General features: G+C 45.3%; 1 protein-coding gene across 1 annotated transcript in view; it reads right to left on the bottom strand.

The window, feature by feature from the left end:
- The window catches only part of ING5 (inhibitor of growth family member 5), a 35,690-nt gene extending 17,270 nt beyond the window's left edge, over positions 1-18,420 (bottom strand). Inside the window, exons 1-5 of the mRNA XM_045030357.1 lie at positions 18,347-18,420; positions 17,861-18,023; positions 4,914-4,985; positions 2,590-2,756; positions 90-201 (exon numbers count right to left, since the gene is read on the bottom strand). Of these exons, the coding sequence (XP_044886292.1) occupies positions 90-201; positions 2,590-2,756; positions 4,914-4,985; positions 17,861-17,897 (388 nt within the window). The 5' untranslated portion in view covers positions 17,898-18,023; positions 18,347-18,420. The remainder of the gene's footprint in view (positions 1-89; positions 202-2,589; positions 2,757-4,913; positions 4,986-17,860; positions 18,024-18,346) is intronic.
- Between the last annotated feature and the right edge of the window lie 325 nt (positions 18,421-18,745).

The following is an 18,745-nucleotide window of genomic DNA, read 5'->3' as shown; positions in this document are numbered from 1 at the left end:
TTCTGCCCTACACTGGATATGCATATTTACAACAAGGTTTTCCAGCACTGAGTGAGATGGTGTGGTCACATTAAAAATAACTCACGCACTTTTCAGGCCTCGACCTCCAGGGCTTTCAAAGTCACTGCCCTCCAACTTATCCTTCAGATCTGCTTCAAATCGTGCCAAGTCTGCATCCAGCCGTCTGATGTGTTTATCCACCTGCATGGGAGAGAAACTACATGGCTGAAAAAAACTTCAACCAACCCACCAAAAAAATCCCAGCTATTCTAGCAGGTGGGACTCTTAACAGTTCAGGGCACACTGAGGCAACTCACCCTTACTAATCATGTCCTTCCTGATGAGGTTCAACAAGGACAAGTGCAGAGTCCTGCACTTAGGACGGAAGAATCCCAGGCACTGCTACAGACTAGGGACCGAATGGCTAGGCAGCAGTTGTGCAGAAAAGGACCTAGGGGTTACAGTGGACGAGAAGCTGGATATGAGTCGACAGTGTGCCCTTGTTGCCAAGGCTAACTGCATTTTGGGCTGTATAAGTAGGGGCATTGCCAGCAGATCAAGGGATGTGATTATTCCCTTCTATTCAACATTGGTGAGGCCTCATCTGGAGTACTGTGTCCAGTTTTGGGCCCCACACTACAAGAAGGATGGGGAAAAATTGGAAAGAGTCCAGCAGAGGGCACCAAAAATGATTAGGGGGCTGGAGCACTTATGAGGAGACTCTCATGACTTATGAGGAGAGGCTGAGGGAACTGGGACTGTTTAGTCTGCAGAAGAGAAGAATGAGGGGGGATTTGATAGCTGCTTTCAACTACCTGAAAGAGTTCCAAAGAGGATGGAACTAGGCTGTTCTCAGTGGTGGAAGAGGACAGAACAAGAAGCAATTGTCTCAAGTTACAGTGGGGGAGGTTTAGGTTGGATATTAGGAAAAAACTTTTTCACTATGAGGGTGGTGAAGCACTGGAATGGGTTACCTAGGGAGGTGGTGAAATCTTCCTTCCTTAGAGGTTTTTACAGTCAGGCTTGACAAAGCTGGGATGATTTAGTTGGGGATTGGTCCTGCTTTGAGCAGGGGGTTGGACTAGATGACCTCCTGAGGTCCCTTCCAACCCTGAGATTCTGTGTTTCCTTGGATTGATACGCGGTTATACTTTACAATAAAGGGTCTGTTATAAATTATTTATAATAGGTTAATAAAGTATTAATAGCTGTTATAAACATGTTGCAGACATGAGTAGTATGTGTTATAGATGGTTCAAAGCACGTCGGTGGAAAGTGTTATCACAGATGGCTGTAAGCCCTAGTAAAAGCAAACAATTAATTAAACATTTAATAATCATGTACTAACTCTTTATGAACTATTTATAAATGAAGCATCAATACAGAGTGTGACAACAGTCTTTAAATAAAAATAATCACCTAATAAAATATTACTACTAGAGGAGGATTGAATGGCATGATGGGTTGGAATCAAACTTGCCAAGATGATAGCATTTGAAAGTTAGTACTGACACCTGTTCTGCGGTCTATGTGAAATTGGGCTGGTCTCACTCCAGTCCCTATGTGCAGGTGTCTTCATCACAAGAGACATTGGTAGCAATTTCTGAAAAGAGGTCAGAGTCAAATGGGCTGGTGAACAACTTGCTTGCCTTTAGGGATGATCATTCTAACATCAGGGCTAAGGCATAATATTGGAGTGACAAGAGAAAACTCTGCCTGTGCTGTGGATGAAGAGAGGACTCCAGTGCCATCAATAACAGCACTTATTTAAAACCCCCAAGAATACTACACCACTAATATTGGGGGACTGCACAGCTCAGGGGATTTGTAATGGGACAGAGTCTTTCAATTCTGGTTTATTAATTCAAAACTGAATGAAGTCAGCAAGGATCAGAAGTTGTTACTATTAATCAGCCTCAAATGAGTTCTGGCTTGATTCCAAAACCAGTGAACATACTTCAAGAGCCACCATCTCAACTGACATCGTGTTTGGCACTCTAAGCCAGTACTGGGAACAAAGATTAAGAATTAACTACTTTCCTATCTCACCCGCCAGGTCAAGGTTGAGGCAGAAGGCTGGGATAGTGCAGGAAAGCTTACATTCATGCTCTCTCTGCATATCTGTCCTATGGACTCATCTAGATACTAAAGTAATGATAGACACTTTTCCTTAATCCTTCATATTCCCTGGACTTTACCTACAGCACCTTTGATGTCAACTCAACAAATGCAACAGGAAACAGCAAAGAATGGGAGCAATTTCAAGTTGCTGGTGCTATATTACACTGCAGATGGGCAGTACAAATCACAGCAGTGACTAACAAACCATACAGCTGTGGGGTACTCACAATGGAAGTTTGTTTGACACACAACCTAACAGAACAAAAGGAAAACTGGAGTTTTCTTGGTAAGACAATGGTAAAACAGAAAATAATGTGTCTTAACGGAACTACTGCTCTGTCAGTAACAGAGTCAACCCACATATAGATACTTCAGCAAAAAACCCAAAAGCTCCTTCTTAGTTTATGATTACACTTGCAAGAATCTCACTGATCACATAATCACAGCATATGTGCACTTAATTCTCACCATCTCATAGGTCTGCATGGCTAGCTGCACTTTGTCATCACTGTACTCTTTACATTTACAATAAGCGTTCTGAATCTTCTGGAGGTACTCCACCCGCTGCTCTGGCAACAAGTGCTTCACTGTTGAAATGTACTCTGCTGCAAGGCTGTCAATTTCTGCTTTCTTATCTGAAAAGAAAACAGGCAGTACAATTACATGAGAATTAATTTAATAAATGAAATACTTTCTAGCTAGTGACTGTACTTACCTTATGATCCCAATTACCATAGTGCCTGAACCCCTTCAAAAACTAATGTATGTATCCATCCTTTTTAGGAAATCACAAAAAAGATTCGCCCTACCCAGATCTGATACTGCACTCAGCAGTTTTCACCAGTGCAATTCCACTGACCTCAGTGGAGCTACTCTTGATTTACACTGGTGTGAGATCAGAACTGAACTCACTGACTCCAGTTCATGGGTTTCAACATTTCTTCAGCTTCATTCTGAGTGTGAGAATTTGCTAACTTCTGTGCTGCCATCTCCCTTTCCTTCCAATGCCATTTCAACAGAAAGGAAACTCATTTGGCAATAACAGTCATACACTGTTTGAAAGCTCACATCCAAAAATTAAACATGAATGTCTCACAAGATATGCAATATTCTACTACTTTGCCATCAGGTTACACATACTTTCCCTCCTCTGTTGTGATGACATCCATGCAGTGTTCACGCCAGTTTTATAGGGTATATTTATATATGGACAGACACTAGAAGAAGCTACCGTATATACTCATTCATAAGCTGAATTTTTTTAGTAAAAAAGGGAAGCATCAGAGAAGGAGGTTGGCTTATGAACTGGTATAGAGAGGGAGAGGTGGGACACAGCCACTCCCCCCAACAGAGGCAGCACAGCCAGCAAAGCCAGAAGGGAAGAGGCAGGGCCAGAGTCTCTCTGCTTCTGGCCACGCTGCTCTCCCCTCAGCCTCCGAAGCAGCTGCAGCTCTGGGGCTGGCAAGCCACAGCTGTGCCCCCCCCCACCCCCCAAGCAGGCTGTGGCCGCACTGCCCGGCCCATCAGAACACACTGCGGCCGTGTCGCCTGGCCCAGCCTGCTGGAACATGCGGTGGCCGCACCACCCGGTCTGGCCCACCGGAGCAGACTGCGGCTGTGCTGCCCACCCTGCCGGAGCAGCTCCAGCCAGACCAGAGACATCCTCCCTTGGCCCTCCCCACATAAGGTGGGAAGGGATGAGATGGGGAGAGTGTGGGAGTCCCAGGCTAGGGGTGGGGTCCTGTGGGGGGTGGTCACAGGGGTTACCCCAGCTTCTCCCCCCAAAAAAATTTCCCCACCAATTGCTGTCCTGGCCCATCAGGGTAAGCATCTGGTGCGCTGGGACACTTTGTTTACTTAGGTTTACCTCCGTGCCTGCGGACGCTCAAGGTAAACAAACCATCTTGGCCCACCAGCGGCTTATCCTGATGGCCCCGGAGCCAAAGTTTGCTGACCCCTGAATTATAGGATTGGCTTATGAACAGGTCATAAAAATTTTCCATTTTTACTTATCCATCTTGGGAGGGTGGGCTTACAAACAAACCGGCTTATGATTGAGTGTATACGGTACTTATATGTGACCTCCAAAAGTATAAATGCTGCCACCTGAATCTATCACAAAATAAAATGTTGTAGAATAAAGATTAAGAAAGACTCTCTATATGTAGTGAGGCATTGCTACTGGAACAATTTGATAATAAACACGGATATAATTGGTTAAAAAAATCAATCTATAATAGAAGTTCATTGGTTTGATTTATTGACTAGAGCAGGGGTAGGCAACCTATGGCATGTGTGCCGAAGGCAGCATGCGAGCTGATTCTCAGTGGCACTCACACTACCTGGGTCCTGGCCACCGGTTCGGGAGGCTCGGCATTATAATTTAATTTTAAATGAAGCTTCATAAACATTTTAAAACCTTATTTACTTTACATACAACAATAGTTTAGTTATATATTATAGACTCAGAAAGAGACCTTCTGAAAACGTTAAAATGTATTACCGGCACACAAAACCTTAAATTAGAGTGAATAAATGAAGACTCGGCACAGCACTTCTGAAAGGTTGCCGACCCCTGGACTAGAGCATGGAAAGAAGGAGAGTATAAGTTCTCACATTTACTGTGTGAGTACATTAGCATTTGTACTTTTACAGCTTAGGTAAATCTTGTCTCCAAAGCCAAAGCTTTGCTCTTCCATACCTCATAGTCATGCCAAACCCCAGTGGGATTGTTATGATCCTTCAGATGAAGGCACTCTATTCTGACTGCTTACTGGAATACCTTAGCATACCTTCTGTTCTTTGATCCAGTTCACGCATCAGCTGGAAGTTCCTTCGCAAATCACAGGGCAGGTTTTCAATACCTGAAACAAAAAGGCACAGAGATTGTAGTCCATCCTCCCCTCCACTAAAGTATGAATTGTCATCTCTGATACAGAACACTGATCGGATGCCCATCATGTATAACAAAAAGGAGCGACACCCACCACCTAGTGATACACAGTTATGAAGATAACTAGCCACAATATTGATGATAACCATACATGTTTACTGAGAGACAGAAGTTTCTATGGAGCTTGCTGTGCTCTCAAGAATCTAAGATTTTGGTTAAAATAAACATAAATAAAATGAAGATTCTAACCCTTCCTATTGCAAAGAAAGCCTTGACAATGTGAAGGCCCTGATCCTGCAATGATTAACACATGCATAACTTTACACCCCATGAATAGTCCCACTGAAATCAACAGAGCTACTTCCAGTGCACAAAATTAAGCCTGTGAATAAATCTCTGCAGGATTGGGGACAGTGGTTACAATCAGTAACATGTTTATTTAATTTCAGTCTGTTTGGCATAAGATTACTTAGACACAAGGAAAGTGGGCATTCCCCCATGCATCAAGGATAGTAATGCCATGATTCAGGGTGCCTCAATTTTTGGCTACCCAACTTGTGAAAATTTAGGCCTAATTTTAAGAGATGCTGAGCATCCAAAGCTCCCATTGACTTAACTGGAAAAAATGGGGAGTGTTCAGCACTTCTGAAAGTCAAGTCCGAGGTGGATACCTAAAGATAGAGGTAACCAAAATCATAGGCCACTTTTGAAAATGTTCAAATGGATTACATTTATACTACTAGAAAATCTTAAAATTCACCTGGATAAATGGAACTGCAATCTGAAATTGCCAACTGGGTTGGGAAACATAACTCTTGCTCAGTCTTGACACCCCAAGACTTTGATGCAGCCAAGAATTTGACAATACTTTTGTCTGTCCAGCGAAGGGTGGCAAGAAGATGAGCTCCACTTGTGACATCACACTCCATATTCTTCATTGAAATATTGTTATGATATGAATATGGCATAACTAAATTATGTTTTATGTAAGATGGGTCACGTGAGGTATCATTGGAAGGTGATGATTTATTGAATGTGTTTCTCCAAATAGCATGCATGTATCATTTCTGCATCTAAAGTTAGGAATATTGTCTATATTACAACTGTGTGGGTATGTGCTTGGGAAACACCCACCAGACAGTAAGCAATCAGCCTTAATGGGCCACTAGGGAAAGACAATGAGTCTTCAAAGATGTGGATCTCCCATCTTCAGGGCAGTTCCTTCCTGTGGACACTGCAAATAAACCTGGTTTCATGGGTGCTTTGACACTACAAGGTCAGGTGATAATGTCACCTGGTACAAAGTACCACCTTGGACACTGCTGGTACTTTTCCACTGGAGACAAAGGCTTCCCGCCTTATGTAAATTCTGTTTAAGGCTGGGGAGTAAGGCAAACAGGACTCTTCTCCAATGCCTTTCTGCCCAAGAAGAAAGACTGCTGAAAGTACCTGAAGAGACAAAAGAACTGAGCTGAAGAAAAGGCAAGGGCTGAGTCCAGACTAAGGCTATGTCTACATTGGCAACTGAACGACAAAACTTTTGTCTTTCAGAGGTGTTAAACCTTCCCCACTGAAAGGCAAAAGTTTTGCCCCGACAAGTGCCAGTGTGAACAGCGCATGGTCAGCAGGAGCGCTCTCATGCTGACAAAGCAAACGCCACTCGTTGGGGGTGGAAGTTTTCTGTCAGCTGGAGAGCTGACAAACAGCGGCTACATTGTATGACTTTTAGTGACAGGGCGGTAGCGACACAGCCATGCCACTAAAAGCTGTGTAGTGTAGACATAGCATAAGACAATCTAGTCTGTAAAAAGAAATAACTGGAACTCTAAGCTACAGAAACTCTGCAACTTGCCTAAAACAACATTTAGAGTGAGAAATCTGTGTCTTGAGTGTATTAAGCTTAGTTTGCATGTTTTATTTGCTCAGTAATCTGCTTTGTTCTGTTTGCTATCCCTTATAATCACTTAAAATTTACCTTTTGTAGTTAAACTGATTTCTTGTTTATAACATAACCCAGTTTGTGCAATTCATAATTGGGGGGTGAGGGAGGGGCAAGAAGCTGTGCCTATCTCTTTCCACATTGAGGGAGAGGGCGATTTTTATGAGCTTCCGCTGCGCAGATTTTTCTGTACAGCGCAAGACAATATTATTTTGGGTTTACTCCCCAAAGGGGTTATGTACAAGTGCTGGGTGAATCCCCAAGCTGATTGCTCCCACACATAGCTGTGTGTGCATGCTGTAGAAGGCTTGAGGGCCTGGCACAGCTAGGACAGGGTGAGGAAACCCAGACTAGTGGAATGGGTGGAACCAGTAGGACCCCAGCACATCAGGTGGCATCCCGGGGGGGGGGGGGGCAACCCATCACACCACTCATTTGCGAACTTTTCCAAATGGGAGGGATTCTGCTACATGATATGCAGCTAACCTCATGAACAGTACCTGGGGCATGACACATCTACACTATTATTGGAGTACATACAGTGTTAATTTCAGGCCACAAGATTGCATTGTGCATCTGCAATTCCACCATGCTGATATATAATCTCAAATAAGGGACCTCTAGTCCCCTGCTGTGTAGTCTACAATGGTCAGATCCAAAGGCCACTGACTACACTTTGTTCCCACATGCACAATTTATTAATAATACTGATAGGCACCAGTTGACCAGTGACTTATTTTGATATGAAAAAAGGAAACTTTTTGCTTTTCCATTAAAATATTTAAAGTGACAAAGAAAATTAAATGCAAAAAACTAACTAACCAGTAATATGTGCTTTAAAAGGACCAATTTCACAAAGATGAAACAACTGTGAACCAAATCAGCTGGAAGGAAAAAATTAATCAGGAAAATGTGAATGATAATAAGGAATTGTTTAAGGACAATTTCCTAGAAGCCCAAAATGTCACAATTAAGGAAAATGGCCACACTGGTTTAAAATAATTGACCTGGTTTACAGAGAAGTGAAGGCATCTATATAATTTTGTTTTAAATGGAACAAATTGAAGTAAGGTGAATCTGATAATAATGAATGTAAATCAGCAGCTAAAAATTAGAGAAGGTTTATAAAGGAAACAAAAAGGGACAGAAGGAGAAATCTATACTCAGCAGAGTTGAGGAAAAGGAGGAGTTTTTCAAGTGTATTGGGTACAAAAGAAATCCTAACAATGGTACAAATCCATTACTAGATGGAAATGTTAAAATTATCAATAATAATGCAGAAAAGGCAGAAGTGTTCAATAAACTAGCATCTCAGCAGGATGATAAACAGCAGCTACCAAAGTTAGACATTTTAAAATCAGCATCTCTGGATAATTTGTACCTAGGAATTTTAAAGAGCTGGCTGAGGAGCTCGCGGGACCATTATTTTTAATTTTCAATACATCTTGGAACACTGGGGAAGTTGCAGAATGCTGAAAGAAAGCTAATTTTGGGCAAAATATTTTAAAAGGATACCCAGGGTAATATAGGCCTGTCAGTCTGACATTGGACATAGGCAAAATAATGGAGCAGCTGATATAGCACTTGATTAATAAATAATTAAAAGAGGATAATATAATTAATGCCAGTCAACATGGGTTAATGAAAAACAGATCCTGTCAAACTAATTTGATATCTTTTTTAATGAGATTACAAGTTTGGTTGCTAAAGGAAACAATGCTGATGTAACATATTTCTGGAAGGCATCTGATTTGGTATCGCACAACATTTTGATTAAAAAACTAGAATGATATAAATTAACATGGCACATATTAAATGGATTAAATAATGCCTAACTGCTACATCTCGAAATGTCATTATATATGAGGAATCATCAAGCAGGTGTATTTCTAGTATGGCCCCCCAGGGATCTGTTAATCATTGTAGCGGGGTGGTTACCTGCTCCTGCCCTTTGGGGCTTAAAACAGCCCAGGAGAGGGCAGTAGCTGGGGCAGGAAGCCTGGGCTGATTGGGAGAAAACAGGCCCAGCTGCAGCCAGGTCCCAATCAGGCCCAGCTGGCCACTATAAGAGGCAATGAGCCAGGAGCCCAAGTAGTCTTCCTCTGCCTGAAGAGGGAGAAGGGCCTGGCTGCAGGGAGCTACAGACAAAGTACCTGAGGGGAGCAGGGCTGGGGAGCGGCAGAGGAGCTGGGGAGCTCCAGCCTGGAAAGCCCCAGGCTGTGGCCTAGCATTGGGCTAACAGGTACTGGGGGTTGCAGAGAGCAGCCCAGGGGTTGCAGAGAGCAGCCTGGGGTAGGCCAAGGCACAGGTCCAAATCCAAACCCCTTTGCCTATGATGAGTGACTGATACTGCAGTCTGCCCCAGGGCGTGGGGGCTAGATGGAGACTGGGCAGTAGCTAATACTGAGGCAAAGTGAGGATAGTAGGGTGGGGGTTCCCCTGGTAGGGGGAGACCCAGTTAAAGGGGCACCGGGGTCCAGGGAGGGACACGGGGGCCAGTAGCTGGAAGGCGGATCACCGGCCTGCAGAGGGTGCTCCATGCTGGAACCGAACTAATTCTCAGGAGTCACCAGCAGGAGGTGCCACAGGGGTGAGTCTGACCCGTTTACAATCACATTTAACATTTTTATCAATGACCTGGAAAAAAAACATAAAATTATCACTAATAAAAGTTGCAGGTCACTCTGACACATGGCCAGGAAGGAGCAGCTTGCAGGCTAATTGACCCAGATTCAACCTTTAGAGACATATTGGTAGATAACTTGTGTGTTTACATATATACTGATAGAGGCTGACAATATAATCTAACAGTTCCTGACTATGCTGTATGTATTCTGTTAATTCTGATATCAAAAGATCTTAACATTTAAATGAACTGTAAATATAGTGATATCACTGTATTGATTTCTCTTTGAATTATATAGCATATCACCTGCAAATGGTGGAAGATAGACAATTGCCTTATATTAATCCATGTAGCTCATTACTAGTGATGCTTAGGAAACAGATCTACTTCAAAGTTGCGATGATTGCCTGTTGTTCACCTGAGGACACCATGATATCAAGAGGAGCCCTGTATAAAGGATCTTGGGTCCTGATCCTTTTTATCTCAAATCTGCTTATGCTTTATCAGGGGAAACATTGAGCTACAAGACTGAGGTCTCCAATTTAATTTGGATCACTCTGGTATGGAACATTGTACTGAACCTGTGGACTTATTCTAAGAACTCTTTGCAACCCCAAAGCTCACTATGAAACTGATAGAACTGTAATCATGTCTGTATGTATAATGATCTTTTAACCAATATTCTCTTCTTTTATTAATTTCAGTTTAGTTAATAAGAATTGGCTGTAAGTGTGTATTTCTGTAAGATCTGAAATATTAACCTGGGAGGTAATGTGCCCAATCATTTGTGATTGATAGAACCTTCATATTTGACTTGGCTGTCTGGGAGGGAGCCCAACTGCTGGGTTGTTTTTCAGGGAACTGTGTTTTGGCTTCTGTGTAACCAGTAAGCTATTGTGGAAACTGTTTTGTTGCTATCTTGGTGAATCTAAATATTAAAATAACCACCAGCTTTGGGGATTGCCTGCCCCATTCTTTGCAGTTTGCCCTACTTGAGTAACCTCAGTGTGGCCCCCCCCCTTGGACCCTGGTCACAGACCTACAATAATGTGGGTGTGGTAAACCATAAAGAGACAGGTAACTGATATAGAGCAATCTGGATCATTTGGTATGCCAGGTGCCAGTTCACAATATAAGTTTGAGTGATTGTGGATTATCATGTGAGGCAGGGATTCTGAATAAGATTTGGGGTCGGAGGTGGATAATCAGCTAAACATGAGCTCCCAGTGCAATGCTGTGGCCAAAAGAGCTAATGTGATCATTGGATGCAAAAACAGGGGAATCTTGAGTAGGAGTAGAGAGGTTATTTTACCTCTGTAGCTGACACTGGTGCAACTGCTGTTGGAAGTATCAGTATACTGATACCAGTTCAGATGCCCACAGTTCAAGAAAGAAGATAAATTGGAGAGGATTCAGAAAAGAGTCACAAGAATGATTAAAGAATTAGACAATGTGCCTTCTAGTGAGTGAGCTCCTTGAGTTTAAGTGGTGTCTTGATTACAGTTTATAAGAACCTATTCGGGGAACAAATATTTAACAATTGGCTCCTCAAGAAAGCAGACAAAGGTATAACAGGATCCAACATCTAGAAGTTGAATCTAGACAAATTCAGCCTGATAATAAGGCATACATTTTTAACAGTGAGAGTAATTAACTTCTGGAATAATTTACCAAGGGTTATGGTAGATTCTCCATCACTGACAATTTGTAAATCAGGATTGGATGTTTCTCAAAAAGATCTGCTCTAGGAATTATTTTGGGGAAGTTCTATGGCCTGTGTCATACAGGGGGTTAGAATACATGATCACAGGGGTTCCATCTGGCCCTGCAATCTATGAGAAACAGCTACACCAGGAGAGGAACACTTTTTTATAAAGAGGGGTGGAGAGTCTGTAAAGAACTGGGGATGTAGAGACAACCCTTTATTGGATTGAAATCCATTCGCTCTACCAAATTTTTATTAAGCAAAACACTCAGCAAGTTGTGATCAATTACAAGTGGGAAGCTCATCAGGAGGATTTCACCAGAGTCCTCTCCAGCACTGGATAATATGGCTTCCACCACTCTTTGTTACACAAGCTTATTTATAACTTTCTGTTATCTTAGAATAATATGGTTAGAAGGGACCACAAGGGTCATCTAGTCTAATCCCTACTTCTGGGGGAATTCTGCATGTCCGCAGATCAGCAGAATTAATCTGTCTCACATAATTTTGTATTTTCCCGCATACAAAATATTTGCAGAAGTGCTGCAGTTCCTTCTTTTGCCCACCAGAGACCGCTGTGGCACCAGAACAGCCAGCTGCATTCATGCCGGCTGTTCTAGCGCCACAGCGGCCTCTGGTGAGCAAAATGTGGACCTGCAACACTTCTTAGGCAAAATGTACCGGTATTTAATGCGGGGAAAAAAACAAAATTCTATGCCCAGTGTGGCAGAATTCCCCCCAGGAGTAGAGTTCATCACAGCTCCCTGCCCACGGAGCCACGTTAGGGCAGAGTGGGGCACACAGGGCTGATGGGGGGGGGGGGTGTCACAGACGGAGGTTCAGAATGGCTAGTGGGGGGAGCAGACTGGAGCATGAGCTCATTACCTAGTGGAGTGACAGTGAGCCTGGGGACAGGGGAGACTGGCTGCAGAGCTCCATGGGGATGGGTGATGTGGGGACAGGGGCAGATGTGCCTGACTGCATGGGAGAGGCATGGGGTCAGCCAGGGACTGCATGGGCGAAGCTTCCCAACACCCTAACTATACCACTCCAACCCCAAAGAAAAACCTCCCACCCACACCCAGCCCCCTCCAGGGTCACTCCCAGGCTCCTTCCCTCTCCCTCAACTACTCCATTACCTCTGCCTCCCCCAAGCCTTTGCACTGCTTCTGACGGGAGCAGGAAATACAGGTCTGTATTGTAATTTAAATGAATTACACAAAATTGTGTATTAATATGCCTAGTAAGGGATCTGTCCAAAAAAAAATTACCAGAATCTTTTTTTTTGGTCTGTATTGTTACAGACATACTTGCTGACAAATATTTTGAAATAAATTACCAAAATAATTGTAACTGCCTAACTGGCATGATTATATTGTGTCATTTTGACAAACAGAATATGCAGAATTTTAAAATATCCCCCCCCCCCCCCCCGCCAAGATGAAGGATTTGTTGTTTAAACCATCCAAGACAGATGGCTATCCAGCCTCCTTTTGAAACCTCCAGTAAAGGGGCTTCTCAGACTTCCTAAGGCAGTCTGGTCCATTGTCCTACTGTTTTTACAGTTAGGAAGTTTTTCCTGAGATTTATCTAAATCTGCTATGCTGTAGTTTGAACCCACTGCCTCTTGTCCTGCCCTCTGTGGCAAAGGAGAACAACTTTTCTGCATCTTTTTTTATGACAGCCTTGCAAGTATCTGAAGACTGCTATTATGCAGCCCCTATATAAGCTGTGGGAACTAGGACTGCTACTGTAGGGGGAGTGTAGCCCTGTGACATTAAGAACCCAAGAGCAAAGGGGCACCCAGACAGCTGGTAATGAACTGCAGCTGGCTTAACTAGTTCTACTGTAACAACTGTTCAGTGTCATGAAATATATCTGGTAAGTGTCATGCAAGGTGCCAATGAAAAGCTCATGACTCACTGATTAATATCATTGTGTAATGTAGGTGCAAGCAAGTGATCCAAAATTATGAACATAAACTGAAATTACAATTCTTAAATCGTGTTTGCCAGCCAAGCAGGAGATACTCCACCCTAGACAAAGGACTGTAGTTTTTCCACCTGGTAGGGAGTCACTGCCTAAGTACTTTGTACACCTCTACCCTGATATAACGCTGTCCTCGGGAGCCAACAAATCTTACTGCGTTATAGGTGAAACCACATTGTATTGAACTTGCTTTAATCCGCCGGAGTGTGCAGCCCCTCCCCCTCCCCGGAATGCTGCTTTACCGTGTTATATCTGAATTCGTATTACATTGGGTCGCGTTATATCGGGGTAGAGGTGTATTTACATTATCACATAGACCCATCAGCTTAACAAGGGGTAGAGGCAAACCTCACACTATCACATTGGGGAAGGAGATACACAAGTACATGTTTCATGCTCATCTAATTACATTGGAGGGGGAAGGAACTAAATAATTTCAGCAGACAACCCAAGCAAGAAACTTCCCTCACCAGGAGACTGCATTTTTGGGGGGAGAATGGGGATTTTTTTTTAAATAGCTTCTAAATTCTATGGTTTCAAGGAAGTAGATAAATTTAAATGCCAGTTCTGCACTCCTTTTTTAAAAAGTTGTATTTAAACTTGCAAAGGAACAAAACTTCTGCTTTGGAGCTACACAGGTACAATATCTTTGTATTTGGACTCATTTCTGTAATATGATTAAGTCTCCTCATGTCATGCTGCCACTCCCAGCTCAGCCAGACTCATGGACTGAAAGTTACATATGACAGAAAGGAAGATTCAGAAGATAAGACTTGGGCAAACGCCCTTGAATCCTTCCCTTTTGTTTTATTTCCTCTTAAGGTTTCAATAGGTGTGTTTGAAAAAACACATGGCAAAATACTCAGATGCACCCAGGGCCATCCTTACCCATACACAAAGTACGCAGCTGCATAGGGCACCAGGAAATTTGGGGCATCACACTTCCTGGTGCCCTGCGCAGCTGCATGCTGCGCCAGCTCTTCCCCAGGGCCCCACCCTTTCCCTGCCCCAGCCCCGCCCCCATTCCCCTGAGCTCTGCAGCAGGGCCAGGCCTGAACTCATCGGCGGCGGGAAGTGCAGCGACTTGGCCTCAGCTGCGCCACTGGTGAGTGCTGGGAGGTGATTCCCCCCCTGCGTCCCAAGCCAGCCCCATCCCCCCCTATGGAGGCCTTAGGGCCTACCCCACCATGGGGGGGTTGTGTAGGGCCCCAGAATTGCTAGGGGTGGCCCTGTATGCACCCACTCGCAGGAGACTGCATGTTGCCTTCCTCACAGCTTGAATGAACTTTATATAGGGGTTACCCTCAGTGAACCTTTGAAATAGATTCTTCTAAACTATAAAAGAGGAACAACCCACAAGTTATCTATCTTTCATCAAAGATGACTCAGGCAGCTTACGTCTACCTAACTCTAAGCGTCTACTCTAAACTGTATCAGCGTAGACACTGCGTTGCTTACATTGACTGTTACTGCCTTTCAGAAGTCATCCCACAATGCCCCACACTGGCAGTTAAATCAGCGCAAGCGCTCCTGGTGAGGATGTGCACCGCTGATACAAGGAACACAGTGCGGACGTGTAAAACTGATTCAATTCCTGTTGTGGCTATACATCAACATAACTTCGGTCAACTTAATTTTGTAATGTGGACTTGCCCAAAGATACCAGCCCTTTGACTTTGGGAATAGATTCTGACGCAGGGATTTGGTCAGCCATCTTGATGGAAATGTGGTGAGGATTTTACGCTGAACCAAGCTAGTTAGATTTTAGTTACTAGAAAGTGTTTTATCTTTATTTCTTGTGTAACCATTTCTGACTTTAGCTCTTATACTTGTTTTGTTTTTTATCTAAATCAACCCATTACTGTTGAACTGTTTGGTAACTACTTAAAGTAACAAATATTGGATACTGACTCTTCAAAAGAGCAACAAACCTTACCATTCCTTCAATTATTCCAGGTCAGGATTGGACATTTCAGAACACATATTTCTGTAGAAATTTGGGGCTGGGGAGAGTGGCATCACCTTACCAGTTGTTAACCAATACTGGTGGAAGTCTGGTATTATAGGCCAACTCCTGGATTCAAAGCAGACACAGGGAGCATACTTGTTGCTGATTGTGGGCATGCTAGCCAGAAAGCTACAGTGACAAATCTTTAAGGCACTTAAGGTTTTAGAATAAGAGGTGACAACTCTTCACTGGTCTGGACTGCATACCACAAAGTAACAAGCCCCTGCATAGGTTGGGGGAGCTGCGGCAGCCCCCATGGGAAGGAGGAGCTGGGGAACAAGGGCAGCCCCCATGAGTAGGACCCTACCAAATTCAGTCCATTTTCATCAATTTCATGGTCATAGGATTTTAAAAATTATAAATGTCATTTCAGCTATTTAAATCTGAATTTCACAGTGTTGTAATTGTAGGGATCCTGATCCAAAAAGGAGTTTTGGGGGGGGGGGGGGTCATAAGATTATTATGGGGGTGGGGTTGCAGTACTGCTACCCTTACTTCTGTGCTGCTGCTGGCAGTGGCGCTGCCTTCAGAGCTGGGCAGCTGGAGAGCGGTGGCCACTGGTTGGGATCCCAGCTGTGAAGGCAGCGCCACTGCCAGCAGCAGCGCAGAAATAAGGATGGCATGGCATTGCCACCCTTACTTCTGTGCTGCTGCTGGCAGTGGTGCTGCCTTCAGAGCTGGTCACCCAGCCAACAGCTACCACCCTCTGGTTGCCCAGCTCTGACGGCAGTGCAGAAGTAAGAGTGGCAATACTGTGACTTCCTCCCCCTTGCAACTCCCTTTTGGGTCAGAGCCTGCAATTTGAGAACTGCTGGTCTATCCCATTAAATCATAGACTTTAAGGTCAGAAGGGATCATTATGATCATCTAGTCTGACCTCCTACACAATGCAGGCCACAGAATCTCACCCACCCACTCCTGTAACAAACCCCTAACCTATGTCTGAGTTACTGAAGGCCTTAAATTGAGGTTTAAAAACCTCCAGGTGCAGAGAATCCTCCAGCAAGTGACTTATGCCCCATGCTGCAGAGGAAAGTGAAAACCCCCCAGGGCTTCTGCCAATCTGCCCTGGAGGAAAATTCCTTCCCGCCCCCAAATATGGCGATCAGCTAAACCCTGAGCATGTGGGCAAGACTCACCAGCGAGACACCAAGGAAAGAATTCTGTGTAGTAACTCATATCCCACCCCGTCTAACATCCCATCACAAGCCGTTGGGCATATTTACCGCTAGTAGTCAAAGACAAATTAATTGCCCAAATTAGACTATCCCATTATACCATCCCCTCCATAAACTTATCAAGCTTAGTCTTGAAGCCAGATGTCTTTTGCCCCCACTACTCCCCTTGGAAGGCTGTTCCAGAACTTCACTCCTCTGATGGTTAGAAACCTTCATCTAATTTCAAGTCTAAACTTCCTGACAGCTAGTTTATATCCATTTGTTCTTGTATCCATGTTAGTATTGAGCTTAAATAATTCCTCTCCCACCCTGTTATTTATTCCTCTGATATATTTATAAAGAGCAATCATATCCCCCCTCAACCTTCTTTTGGTTAGGCTTAACAAGCCAAGCTCTTTGAGTCTCCTTTCATATGACAGGTTTTCCATTCCTCGGATCATCCTAGTAGCCCGTCTCTGAACCTGTTCTATTTTGAATTCATCCTTCTTAAACATGGGAGACCAGAACTACACACAATATTCTAGATGAGGTCTCACCAGTGCCTTATATAACAGTATCTCTACTAGAAATACCTTGCCTGATGCATCCTAAGACCACATTAGCTTTTTTCACAGCCATATCACATTGGTGGCTCATAGTCATCCTGTGATCAACCAATACTCCAAGGTCCTTCTCCACCTCTGTTACTTCCAACTGATGTGTTCCTAGCTTATAACAATAGTGCTTGTTATTAATCCCTAAATGCATGACTTTGCATTTTTCACTATTAAATTTCATCCTATTATTATTACTCATTAATCTGTTACTATTAATCTATATAGTGTAGGGTAAAAGGCTACAAAAGATCAGTTTTCATGGTCTGTGATGCACTTCTCATGGCCATTAATTTGGTAGGCCCCCTACCCATAAGGAAGGGAAGGGGAGCTGAGGGAGGGAGGGAGGCAGGCAGGCAGGCAGTGGGCTTCAGCCCCCTGGGGAGGGGAGGAAGAGCAGAGGCGGGGGGATGGGGGCAGCCCGAGAACAAACAGCTACGCCCTGGAACAAGGGAGGGGCACTAAAGAGAAGAGGTTGAACTGCTCCCGCCCTCGGCAGGTAATGATGATACAAGCACGCGCCTCTCACGCAAGAGACGCGGTTGATGACGCACAAGATACCACGCCCCCCGCGAAGAGTGACGCAGTTGTTATTCCTGCAGTCAGCTGCAGTAACAACAGCGCTCGCGCCAAGCACCGCCCCGTCCCGAACTGAGCGGTGTCACCGCCCCCGCTCTCCCCTCCATCATCCCCGCCCCGCCGTGGAGACCCTCTCCCGCAGGTGCCCCCTCCCTGGCGCCTGTCCCCGTTCCCCCTCACTGCACAGGTGGTGGGGCGCCCCGCTCCCTGCGCCGGGCCCGCCACTCACTGTCCAGATAGTGCTCCAGGTACATGGCTGTCGCCATCTTGTGCCCCGCTCCCTGCCGCGCTGTTCCCTCGTCGCTCGGGCCCGCATGACAAGGGCCGCAGCCCCGGGCTCATTCCATATTCAGGAGCTGCCGCCGCTGATTGGCCGCCCGGGACACCGCCAGCTGTATATCAATAAAGAGGCGGGGCAACGGCACAGGCGCCCAGGGGGGAAGGAGCAGGTGTCATCCAAGGATTGGGAGGTGGTCCCGGCATGCGCGCAGCACCCGCCTTCCCTCATGGAGACACACCTTCCCTTCAGCCTCTCCTCCGCCCCAGCCCGGGCAGCCAGTGCCAGCCGCCCCTCTCCCTAGCCTCGCCGTGGCAGTGCCAGCCGCCCCTCTGCCTAGCCCCGGGCAATGACAACCTGTAACTAGCCCCCAGCCTGGAGCAGTGACCGCCTGTAACCCCTCCCCCCCCCCCCGGAGCAGTGACATCTTCTCCTCACCCCACTCCAGGGGCAGTGACAGCCGCTCTCACATACACAGCCAGCCCGGGACAGTGACAGCCTCTCCTCACCCGCCCCAGCTTGGGGCAGTGACCGCCTACCCCGCCAGAGCAGTGACGACCTCTCCTCCCTACCCACCCCGTAGCAGTGACAGCCGCCCCTCGTCCCAAGCCGGGACAATGACAACCTGTAACACGCCCCCTGCCTGGGAACCGCCTGTAATCACCTCCCCTGTGACAACCTGTAACTCGCCCCGCCCTCCCCCAGCTTCTCCTCTCCCCAGCCCGGGGCAGTGACAACCTCTCTCCCCCCCTCCCCCAGCCCGGAGCAGTGACAGCCTGTAACCGCCCTCCAGCTCGGGACAGTGATAACTAGTAACTCTTCCCCCACCCCTGTCTA

Source organism: Mauremys mutica, chromosome 9 (genome assembly GCF_020497125.1).
Source record: "Mauremys mutica isolate MM-2020 ecotype Southern chromosome 9, ASM2049712v1, whole genome shotgun sequence".
Lineage (NCBI taxonomy): Eukaryota > Metazoa > Chordata > Testudines > Geoemydidae > Mauremys > Mauremys mutica.
This window is presented reverse-complemented; position numbering and strand designations above follow the sequence as displayed.